General features: G+C 37.5%; 1 protein-coding gene across 3 annotated transcripts in view; it reads right to left on the bottom strand.

Moving 5' to 3' along the window:
* Window positions 1-821: 821 nt before the first annotated feature.
* The window catches only part of LOC113106098 (protocadherin-7), a 32811-nt gene continuing 21478 nt past the window's right edge, over window positions 822-12154 (bottom strand). The window contains exons 3-4 of one of the 3 annotated variants that reach the window (XM_026267677.1): window positions 4711-4909; window positions 822-3564 (exon numbers count right to left, since the gene is read on the bottom strand). In XM_026267677.1, the coding sequence (XP_026123462.1) occupies window positions 3074-3564; window positions 4711-4909 (690 nt within the window). In that variant the 3' untranslated portion in view covers window positions 822-3073. Of the gene's footprint in view, window positions 3777-4710; window positions 4910-12154 lie in introns of all 3 variants that reach the window. The other 2 variants (XM_026267686.1, XM_026267695.1) reach the window with 2 other exon arrangements.

Below are 12154 nucleotides of genomic sequence, written 5' to 3'. Positions count from 1 at the left end.
CTGGCTCACTGAAACTGCCTTCAGGGGCATGTTCCTCGATTTTAATTCAGGCAAGTTCCTCAAAATGTTAGATATTCTATTACATCAGCCAGTACCTTGGTATAAAGACCATGAGATTTCTAACTGGGGTTCTAGAGGGGGTACTAGGGGCTCTGTGGAAATTTTAAAAGAAAAACTCAACAAAATGTACATTAACAGTAAATATATATATATATATATATATATATATATATATATATATATATATATATATATATATATATATATTTACCACCTAAATATGCAAATAATGACGTTAAATAGGTGAAATTTCCTGGCCAAAAAAGTCACCTCTAGATTATCAACACTACAGTGACGTATGAAGCTGACAGAGATCATTTTCAAACTAAGCAGCTTCTGTTGGTCAACATGGCGAATCCGTCTGACCAACTTGTGAAATCTTTTTCCGTTATGTCAAATTCCTGAGTGCTGGAGTTTGCCTGTGAAAATTCTCTGAATCATAGTTCACCCAAAAAAAGAAAATGTTGTCATTGTTTTGCTTTCCCTCATTTTGTTCCAAACCTGAATGTGTTCTGTTGAACAAGAGTGTTGTTAACCAGTTGATGGTAACCATTGGCTTCCATGGTGTGTGTGTGTGTGTTGTGTGTGTGTGTGTGTTTGTGTGTATATATATATATATATATATATATTTAAAGAGGATGTAATTTTGTCTTTCACCAGCAGGGTGCAGGCTTACAAAAGAAACATCATTATCACTATGTTCAGTAAGAGGCACAACAATGAATCAAGCTGTAAGTTCAAGAGTGAAAAAGAAACAGAAAACGGTTTAAAGGTGTTTTAATGTCAAAATCAAACTTTTACATGTCACATACCAAACTTTAAACCCATTCTGACCCCTTTTAATTTGTTATTTGTCATAACAAATGCAATGAACGCATTAATTCCATGAGAGAGAGCTTCAAAAACTCCTCTTTCACATAGAATAAAAAAAGGAAAAAATGAAAAACATTTTCCTCACAGGTGCAGGATTAAAGACCGTCAACATGCCTTTCAGGTTAAAGTTCCGTGGTCATTTCTCTACGGGGTAGCAGTAAAATGGCGGATGTTGGGTGAGTACATGAGTTCAGTGTTTATCTCATAAAAAAGTTCAAGTGAATGTTACGCTTTAGACACAATGTTATTTTGCCCTCCCCGTCCCTCCCCGTTTTGCAGTAAATGAGTTGAACTGTTAGGTAAACGTGCAGAAAAAAAAAAGTAAGAAAACACATGGTTTCATATACATAGTCCCTAATGCACCCAATAATCAATGTACACTACTTACAGACAGCTGTATAACAGCATATTTCGCCTATGAACCTGGCAAAGGAAACACGCAATTTTTAGAGACAACTTCCCTCTTCTCAAGTCCTCCGGTTTCACAAACCCTGTATAGGCCAGTTCAACAGGCTCCACTCATCCAGGAGCCGAGGTTTTTTTTAGCTAAGTTTGTGCACCAGTACTTCCAGTAAAACCAGAAAAGCTGGACAGATTTTGGCATAGATGGACTGGAGTCCACCAGTCCCGCTCCAGACCCAAGGCTGTTCCGTGAAGTGAAAGAGACGAGTCTGACAGGTACAGGGAGTCTGAAAAATAGCCTTGTGAGGACAAATTCGGAGCGCAGACTAAAGCGGAGGGCTGAGGGACACATACTGAATCTCAAGTTTCCTGAGAGTTGGTGAAATACATGTCAGTTTGTTCTTATCAATCAGATTGTACTTACAATGCATAACAAGAGCTAAAAAAAAAAACAGTCATTCCTAAACTCAATTTGAAAATTCCAGAGGCTTGATGAAGACCTGGACGAGGCTGCCGTATGATCAACAAAGACTCAAATGTCTTCATTAGTTTTAAATGCCATACAGATATTTGAACAACTACATTGTGTGTGTAATTTCTGGCTAAATTAAAGATCTAGGCGTCCTCCGTCAGGTTTTTCACACACACTCACACGCGCCTCCTAAAGAGGTTAGGTTCAGAAAAACAACAAAATCTGATTCTTATCTAACAAAATAAGCATTAGCTTATCCTCATGCAGTGTTGCCTTTAAAGAAATTTGGTTTACATATGAGCTCTACATAAAGGGGATGAGATACAGTATATTTGTTGTTTATAGTATAGTATAGATGTATCTAAACCATGTTTAATGCCCCTGTGTGTGCACTTTACACAGTGTCTTATATACTAGTTGAAGATCAAGCAGGCAAAAATGCTATATCTACTTTCAAAAAACGTTTCTTAAAAAAGCCTCAGGTATGCCAAAATGTCTGTTTATACAGTACATACACACTTTTACACAGACATGTATCTCAGTGTGTGTGTGTGCGTGTGTATGTTTGTGCTGTGTACAGAGTGCTGTATCTATGGCATGATTTCATTGGCTTTAACAGTCATTGTGATAATTGCTCCATTAGAGAAGTGATGAAATAATAAAGAAATCCATCCGAAAGTTTCAAAGCACTATTGAGTGCTGTGGTATATTCCCATATTTGTAAAAAACATAATAAAAAAAACGGGTATTGTAGCTTTACAAATGATAAAAATGAATGACCAGACTATTTTGTTTCTCTCTAAAAGTCTATGATGAAAGCATTTACATGTGTAGTGTTTACCATGTGACTGTAATTAAATAAGCATACTGGCTCAGCGACAGGAAACTAGTTAGATTAATATTTAGTTGACGCTGTCGCTCTATGATTGACTAGGATTTCCTTTTCATGATGCCACGTGGTTTTATTTTCATGATGTGTCACGATCAGATTAAATGAGCATCCGTTCATGTGGTCCGTGACTGGATTTAGCCCATCAGCCCCACATCGCCCCCTGTCTGTGGGAGGCCTAACATGCAAGTTTATGAAAGAATAAAAGATGATTCACTGCTTCTCCTCAACTTTGATGTTTTGCATCTAGAGTAATGAACTGATGATGAATTTTTGGCAAGGAGAAGATGCCTGTTTTGACCAGGTATAGGCTAGTCTCTCAATGATCCTCCTGCTCCGATGCAGTGAAGTTGTTTTGGGCCGCCCCGTGCAGCTGCTCACAGGTACACTTCCCTACGAGACAGAGTGAGGCACGAGGTGGTCTTATAGTCGCCCCCCGTCCTCGTAAGCGGAATGACCTCGGGTGGGTGTGAGTCCTCTTCATCCGGACGGTGGCCAAAGCCGGCACTGCTGAATGTGTCGTAGGATGCCGAGGTCATTTTCCGGTTCAGGAGATTACGGTTGTGATCGCCCATGTTCCTGTTCCGGTCCCGGCGGCTGAGCGTTCCGAGCGGATCTCCGTTTGCAACCTCCTCGCTTCCTCCGCTGCTCTTATCCGTAGCCCCGTCTCCGTCTTCCTCCCGGTCGCTGTCGTCTTCCGTGTTGTTGTTGGTATCACCGGGCGAGGCGAAGGTGGAGAGTTGGGGTGGGTCCATGCGTCTCCTTGGCGATGGTTGCACGGGCATCCAGCAGGTGTCAGAGTGACCAAACTCATTACACTCTCGTGTGCACTTTCCTGTCAGAGCCACATCAGGGAGCTGCCTGGGGTCTGAGGAACAGAGAAAGAGGCAGTTTTAGGATGTCCTGTCAGGGAACCGTCTCTACTGAAATATGCGTGGGTCATAGGTCAATTTTTTTTTCCTCGGACTGTCAAGTTTTAGACACTCATGATGTCCCTGGAGAATAAATGAGTCTGTCTGTCTACAGTGGCGTCCGAAGGCCTGGGACCAGGTTTATGTCAGTTTGAGTACTGATATACTGCTGAAAATAATGCAAAGGAGAAGGACAAACCAAAATGAGAACAAGCCAAAGAAAATGTTAAAATGCTAACATTTGAATTGCCGGAAATATAATTCACGATTTTAAGAACATGGTATAAAATTTAAATCTAATCTAATAAAACCAGTCACTAGTGGTCCTAATGAACACCACTCCATACCGTAAACATACTGTAAAATACTACAATAAAATGTTTAATTGCAAGTTCCCTTACTATATATGAAAACAAAATAAAATAACCTAATGGGACATATTAAGTACTTTTACAATAAATACTGTTTAGCAGATTTTAGAAGTATAAACACAGTCATTTTATAATTTAAAGTGGAAAAAAATTTCAACATATTCCCCAAATTTAAAGGTATTTTATTTAAACAATTATGTTTCATGTTAGTTTTTGTTAGCAATTATGTAAACTGGGTTTTATATCACATCTTATGTTGTTTGATTCATGTTTATTGCATTATTTTAGTAATTTAATGATCCATTTTTTTGTGCATGACACTGTGTGAAAAAATGTTTTATAATATAATATAATATAATATAATATAATATAATATAATATAATATAATATAATATAATATAATATATTAAATTATTCACCTTCATGCAGCTCTAGCGCTGCTGTCATTAAAGGGACACTTCACCCAAAAATGAAATTATCATAGATACCTCAAAGTTTTTCTTCTGTGAAACATAAAATAAAATATCTTAGTGTGCTTTGTTCATAGTGGACATTTATGATAACCAAAACTGCTCAATTACCAATATTCTTCAAAATACCTTCTCTTGATTTTTTTTTTTTTTTGGGTGAACTATTCCTTTAAAGAAAAAAAGAAAAAAAACAACAACAACAACATATGCACTTCATTTTTCACTAGTGATCTCAGACCCTTCCCACAGATGGCTTTTTACCATTTTCAACATGCTCCTCCTCGCCTACGCTCCCTTCTGGTGTCGTCCTTTCATATCCGTCTTCAGGCAGCGGTAAAGCTCCCAGTCTGGGTCCAGAGGAGCTCTTGCTGCTGGGGGTCTCAGAGTCCTCCACTCCACTATCATAGCAGCCTTGATCAGGAGTCTGACTCACCACCGAAAATGTCACTCTTCTGAGGGGCTGCGGAGAGACACCGGGAGACATGAGATTAAACCATGATGGGTGACAGAAGGCATTACATCAGTGAGGATTATCTGTGTAAGACCTTTGATTGATCTGACTTCACAATGACCTCTCACTGACTCTGTGGATAAATAAATCAATCTTTAAATAACAAACATGTATACAGTAAGAAATCAAAAGCATGTTATGGCACCTGAATATCACAAAGACTTGAAATGGGCTCTTTTGACTTAATTAACACCTGCAACATCCAGCCATAGCAACACCCTTGCAACCATCAATGTTATTTTACAATTATTTGTGTATTATTATAGTTTTTATGAATATATTGAATTTTCTTTATATTTTTATATTTTCATATTCATTCTAGCTTAATATGTTAGTATATTCTGTAATGTCCTCTGTCTTTGTTTTCATTTTAATTAAATTTTTATTCATTTCCAGGCAGTAGGGTTATTAGAGTTAAATAAAATTTAAACTGAAATTAAAACAATTTAAAAATTACTTAAAATGTTAAATTTTATGTTCTCAGTTTAATATAGTCTACTAGAATAAAATAAAAAATAAAAATAGAAAAAAATAATAAGAAGAAGAACTGTGACATAGTTTTGAAGTTAGTTGCCAAGACAGCTTTTCTAATTTTACAGTTTGAAATTTTCATCTTATATTTATTTGTATTTTTCAGCTTTAATTAATTTAATAAAAATGTTTTTAATCATAATAATAGTTTAATATATTCAGTTTTATCTAATTAACCTTGTAAACCATAGGATCGTGTTTTGCTTTGAAAAGCACCAGCCACATTTTCTTCAGAAAATGTTTAATTATAGTTATAAATATAATAAGAAACAACAGCTTTTATTAAACCCTGTGGAATCCTTCATGGCATGTGTTTTATGGCTTCATCTATGGGTGTGACTCCATCTCCCCAACCTAATCTCACACTAGAAAATCAGCACATTCATAGTCTCCAACAAAATCATAAAGCCTCGTTGAGGCCGCCTGAAACCGAAAGGAGAAATGAACGGAAAGTCTAGAGCCATCCAAACGAGTCCTACATCGTCCCTTCAGTGTCTACTGGAGCGATGACTGACAGCTGTTATTAGAACTGCCTTATGAGAAGCACATTTATATGCTCCGGTGTCTGCCTTAATCAAGACAATGTGAACAGAGAGAGAAGGGGGTGAGAGAGAGCGCGTTAAATGAACAGAGTAATTAACTGATGGTTTCATTTTTCACTGGGGGGAAGTGGAATCGTAACAGAGAGGAGAGAGGGCGATGAATCAGGCTTTATGGGTGTCAGGTGTCAAATGTAGCAAGCGACAAATGAACATTAGTAGAACAAATCATCTGTTTTGTCCGTGAGCTGGTGTCTGACACGGTTCTGTGGGACAGCAACCCTAAGAGGGGAACAGTTTTTTAAAGGGGTCATGAAATAGAGAACAAATGTTCTTGATTCATACAATATGTTACTAAACAATAAAATTACTAAAAGTTTTACAACTCAAAACGAATTCGCCATTTAAAAATGTTATTTATTCTTTTGTATCCTCATGAAATGCCCGGATTTGAAAAAAAGAGAATCATCACATTATTTCTTATGTATCGTCTGTTCATCAGTCACAAGACCAATACTGCTGTTGAATAACGATTTGGGTCGAGTAAGACCATTAGACGTTGTTCTGTCGGTGGATGTAAGAAAATACACCTCCAAAATCTCTGCATAGCCTTCCTAAAGATCTGAGCATTAGAAACTCATGGCATTTATTTCTAATGTATTTTTAATGACGTGCCTTCACAACTGAAAGATTTTTGTCTGTTCTTCGCATTTCACAATGGACTGTTTTGTGCATTATTCTAAACATAATTTTCACAATACCTTTTATTGAGAGATATTTGCTTGATTCCTTTATTAACACTTCGCACAACATGTAACTAGTGTTTTACTGTTGTCGTCTTTGAACACGTGTCTGTTCACAATGCAGCATACATGTGTTGTAAATGGTTGCATTGTTTCAAGCGCTTCTGCCTCAGGCTTAAACATATGGCTCTATCACAGCACTTACCATCCCCAATATCAAAACACATGACATGCTGTAGGAGGGCATGGATATAGCACAAAAAAAAGCCAATCAGAGCAGTGCTGGGTGTTTTTGCAAGAGGTAATGCCTCCTGAAATTGTGTGTTTCACAGAGAGTGAAAATGAGGATGGAAAAATTTGATTTCTTTGCCAAAATGTGCAAACTTCATAAATTAACCTCAAGGAACACAATATAAAAATCTGAAACTGCATTTCAGGACACCTTTAAAAAAAAAGACCACACATAATGTACAATAAAGTCTGCGTTTTATTCCTTATATTCTGTATATAGTATCATTTACAAACGATTCTATGTTAAATCTGGAGCAACTTAAATCGTGATAATCTGATACTAATGCTTACAGTCCTTAATAAAATATCCTTGAATCTTTAACATTGTTTTTGTACCTCTCTCCATTGTGCACTTTTCTTTCTGTGCATCTCTGGAGGCACATAAAGAAACACACACACACACTCTCTACTCAGCTTTATGTTGAGCCGATCAATGCAGTGCCCTTGACCCTTGCTGGAAGTCTCAGTGGAAAGCTGTTTTATTGACCCATAATTCCCCACCATCGTTTACTACCTCTGCTCCTCACTTTCCTCAGAATTTCGACCTTTCAATTAAGACAGGGGATCTCCTCGGGTCTAACTCATACATCGAGCGAAACACTGGACAGTTACAGAGATGCATTATATAAGTGCTTTCTCAACTGATGCGTAGCAACTCAGAAAAGGCTTGCAGGTTCTGTTCTGATTATAAATAGCAAGGGAAAACAATGCTGAATGGAAATTATAGAATGCAACTAACCTTTTAATCATATTCAGTCAGTATAGCATAATAAACAGCTTTATGAACTTTCACTGTTGATGGCAACATTTACATTTCAGCATTTGGCAGCTGCTGTTATCCGGAGCGACTCGCACTGGATTCAAGGTATACTTTTAATCAGCTCATGCATTCCCTGGCAATAGAACCCATGACCTTGGAAGAGACCTATGAAATTAAAATTTTGCCAAAATTCGGGACCCTGCAGGTTGACTGGATTCCATGAATTTCAACTGTTTGAGCTACAGAATGCATTTCGAAATCCATACTTCCAGTCAAACTCTACTGGTAAAGTATTTTGAACCAAATTCATCATGCTTTCTATGAGAACTGTACACGGTTGACTCATCTGACTGTATGAGGGTGGGACTAGAGGCTCAATAACATGGGTGGGAATATAAGCCTGTTTGCTGCATTGTTTTATCGACACAGTGGAACCAATCAGATTATCGCGGATTTCATGTTGAATTGCCAAGCCCTGTTGGCTTACGTTTACCACTGTATACTGATGGTTACCCAAGCCCAAGCTTCATTCGGTTCGTTTTTTAATGAAGAGTAATTAACTTCATATTTAAGAATGATATCTGCATTTAAATCCATTTCTAAAGAACCCAGAAGAACTTTTCAGATCATTGTGGAACATCATTTTATCGACACAGCTGCTTGAAGGGTTTCTACAAATTACCCACTGAATTGAATCCCACCTACTCATTTTTAAGGTTTCATGAGTAATGCATCTATACAGTAGGTTGCTCCCAATAAGCTGCACAGAATCAATTTTAGTTGAATATTTCTCAGCTTCTATGGCCTATTATGAGTGTGAGAAAGCAGTTGAAGGTTTGTCTCAAGGTTTGTCACAGTTTTCTTGTCAAATAGCGAGCCATTGTACTAAGTAGTTATCATTTAGCTTAGTTTTAGAGTGATTCTCACTGTCATTGTGTATTATCTACTGAGAAACACTTTCAATAAAAGCCTTGCTAACCTGTGGGTGAGGGTCTCTAGGAAGGGAAAAATCACAAATGAGATCTCATTAATATCTTTGTTTCTCTTAAGTGAGTTAAAATGTTGAATAACGGAGCTGTTGCTTAAGTCTTTTGCTTTTTTTCTGAGAAAAAGGCCTCTGTAATGTGTCTCTTCTAGAGTTCTAGAAAAGGAAATTAAATAGATTTCATCAAGAACTCATATGTGGTTTTCTTATTAAATTATTCCAAGGCCAAACAATCAGAATAGTGATATTTGTGTTAATAGTATGTCATATACATTTTATATAACTGTATGTCAACAATTGTGTCTAATTTTATGTCTTTGTTTAATACAATACTCTTCAATAGCTTGAGGTTTCTTAGATTTATTTTTTAAAGAAATGAATACCAAAAAATACTCTATAGCAAAAGTGACAGTAAAACTATTATTAAAGATAATTTTGTAATTTCTATTCAACATAGAATCCAGAAAACAAAAAGTATCAAACTTTCTTATATATATATATATATATATATATATATATATATATATATATATATATACATACATTTTTTTACAAATATTTTAACATTAATATTACTACAATTATTACTAATAATAATAAAATTATATATAATTTTATTATTATTATTATTAGTAGTAGTAGTAGTAATATTAATGTTAAAATGTTTGTAAAAAAAAACACATAAAAAAAAGTTTTGAACAGCAGTGTAGATCATAAACAAATCTTACACTCAAATGAAGAACGTGAAATTTCACTTTCTTCTGAGCCATAAATCAAACATTTGTGTAATAAAATGTATTAATATAATGCATATTTAGAAGCTGTACCTACATATCATGTCAGTCTCCTATGTGTGAAAGATATGTTTAACAGTATAACAGTATACTAACTTGATTTTCTAAATTTGTAACACATTCTATTCCATATTGTGACAATAAGATGGGGCATAATGTTTGCGTGGGAGACAGAAACTGAGAGTGCGTCAGTCACAGAGGTTAAGCTTTTGGCTTTGTGGTTGTTTCTGTTTGTGAGAGAAGAGTTTGGCTAAAGACACAGAGGTTTGGCTGTGTGAATGTGTGTGAAAAGCAGACTCTGGCTAAAGTCACAAAGGTTGGGCTTTTGGATGTGTGTGTGTGTGTGTGTGCGTGTTTGTGTGTGTGTGTGTGTGTGTGTGTGTGTTCTTGGGTCTTGGCTGGGGTCCAGTCAGTGCACCAACAGCAGAAACAGAGCTGATAGAATATTAATGGACTTTGACGGCAAACATTAAAAACCAACCCTTTAATCTGACACAGGCCATTTCCTTTCCCTTTCCAGCATGACATCCAACTGTGTCTGTGTATGTTTACTGATGTGACTGTCTGTTAAACCAGGTGTGCATCACCGCCTGCCTGCCTGCCTGTGTGTGTGTGTGTGTGTGTGCGCGCGTCCACATCTACAGCGGTGTGCATGCACATCAAACAATCTTGTTTGTGAGGTTTCAGGCCTGAGTGTGTGTATGTGAGTCTGCTTTCTGCAGTCATCAACATAATTAGTGAGAAACACTCTTACCTGACGGCTCAAAGGAAATTAACGAGGCCAGATTAATTAGTGCTTAGCCTCTCCTCTGTGTTCCATGACTCTGCATATTGAAAGGGCATGCCGCATACGAATGAATAATTCAGGCGAGCTGATTTGGATATGGATCTATAGTGTGTTACAATTAAGTACATTCAATTATAGGGTGACCATATGTACTATTTTCCCGGACATCACCTGGCCAGGATTTCTAAATTGCCTAAATTGTCTACATTATAGGTGCGTTCGACTTGAAACAGATCTGTGTGTGACAACTAAGTACCGCAACAGTGATCTGACAGCATGCAGAGCGTCTGTTCTCTATAGCTCTTGCGGTACTTTGATGTCAAACACAGATCGGTCTGTGCAGCAACGCTTCAATAACGATAATCTGGACAATATAGACAATTTAGAAATAGAAAAAGAGGATGCACCCTGTTCAATTAGTGACATCACTCAAACAGCACAGAAGAGGCCCTCAAGCCTCCACCATTAACTGAAGAATCCGTTTATTCACGATTATTGTGCACAAATTGTACTGTTGAGTATCCTATTCCATCAAATTGTTCAGGATTCGCTGCATTTTTGTCAGAATTTGAATTTTCTCTTTTGTTCTCTCGTCTATTCTGTTCCATTAGATAAGAACCAATGGTGTGATGTATCCCTGTCATGATAATTTGTTTCTGAATGCTTTTTTTCTCTGTCATTCTCAGTCATGTACTAGCACACTTTTTAATGAATCACATGGCTGCTTTATCTCCCCTCAAAGAACGACTATTGAAAAAATCTTTCTAACAACTCCTATTTCGTTCAGGAAGGAAGGAATCCACAGGGGTTCAGAACATTCTTTTTACAGAATTGTATTTTTTCCTGAGCTATGCAATATATACCGACTCCAAACTGGAGCAGTGCTTGCCCAACGGGCAAGTATTTACAAATGTGGGACTTAGAGGCATTAAAAGGAGGAGGATGCAAAATTGCACACATGCTGAGAGACAGTTTTTCTTTGTTTTGTTTGCTTTAGTTTAGCATTCACTCATATTCCTGTCCTGTGGAAAACAATTTCACTTGCCTGTGTGTAACCACAGCAAACACTGACAGTTCTTAATACAAGCAGGTGGCAAACTGACAAGCGTAAGTTTGTGTAGGACGGAGATAGACGGACAGACACACACATCACTTTACAATTTCCTGTACATCTCCTGCTCAATGACATGAAAAGGATAAGTGAACGTGTGCGCCGGACTGGTGTTTCTGCGGTGTGAAAAAGGTCACGGTGATCTGCAATAGCGTGACAGATACTCCCGAAGATCATCCTGCACCACGGCATGCTCTACACTGCAGCATTTTACACCAACGCTCCCCTCTCACTCTTTCTTTCTGCTCTCTTCCTTTTCTTGTTTCTCATCTTTATCTGTAACTCTCAACCCTTTTTCTACACTCGATCCCCTTGCTCTTTCAACCTCGTTTGTTCATTCAGCCCACCATGAATTGTCTCATCTCTCTCTATATATCTCTCATCATCTCTCTTTCTCTTTCTTCCTCTCTCTCAGCTCCAGGTGATTTACAGGGCTGCTCAGAAGTATCTGAGTATCAGCACTGAGTCTGTGTGAGGAATAATAATCACCATGCAGTGAAAGAGGCACTGCAGAGAGAGAGAGAGAGAGAGCGACATGGAGGGAGAGTGGAGAGAAAGAGAGAGGTGGAGAGTGTGTCGTGAGAAGAGCAGAGAGCAAGAGGTAAGAAGTGGTTCTGGTAGAACACACACACACACACACACACACACACACA

Source organism: Carassius auratus, chromosome 1 (assembly GCF_003368295.1).
Source record: "Carassius auratus strain Wakin chromosome 1, ASM336829v1, whole genome shotgun sequence".
NCBI lineage: Eukaryota > Metazoa > Chordata > Actinopteri > Cypriniformes > Cyprinidae > Carassius > Carassius auratus.
This window is presented reverse-complemented; position numbering and strand designations above follow the sequence as displayed.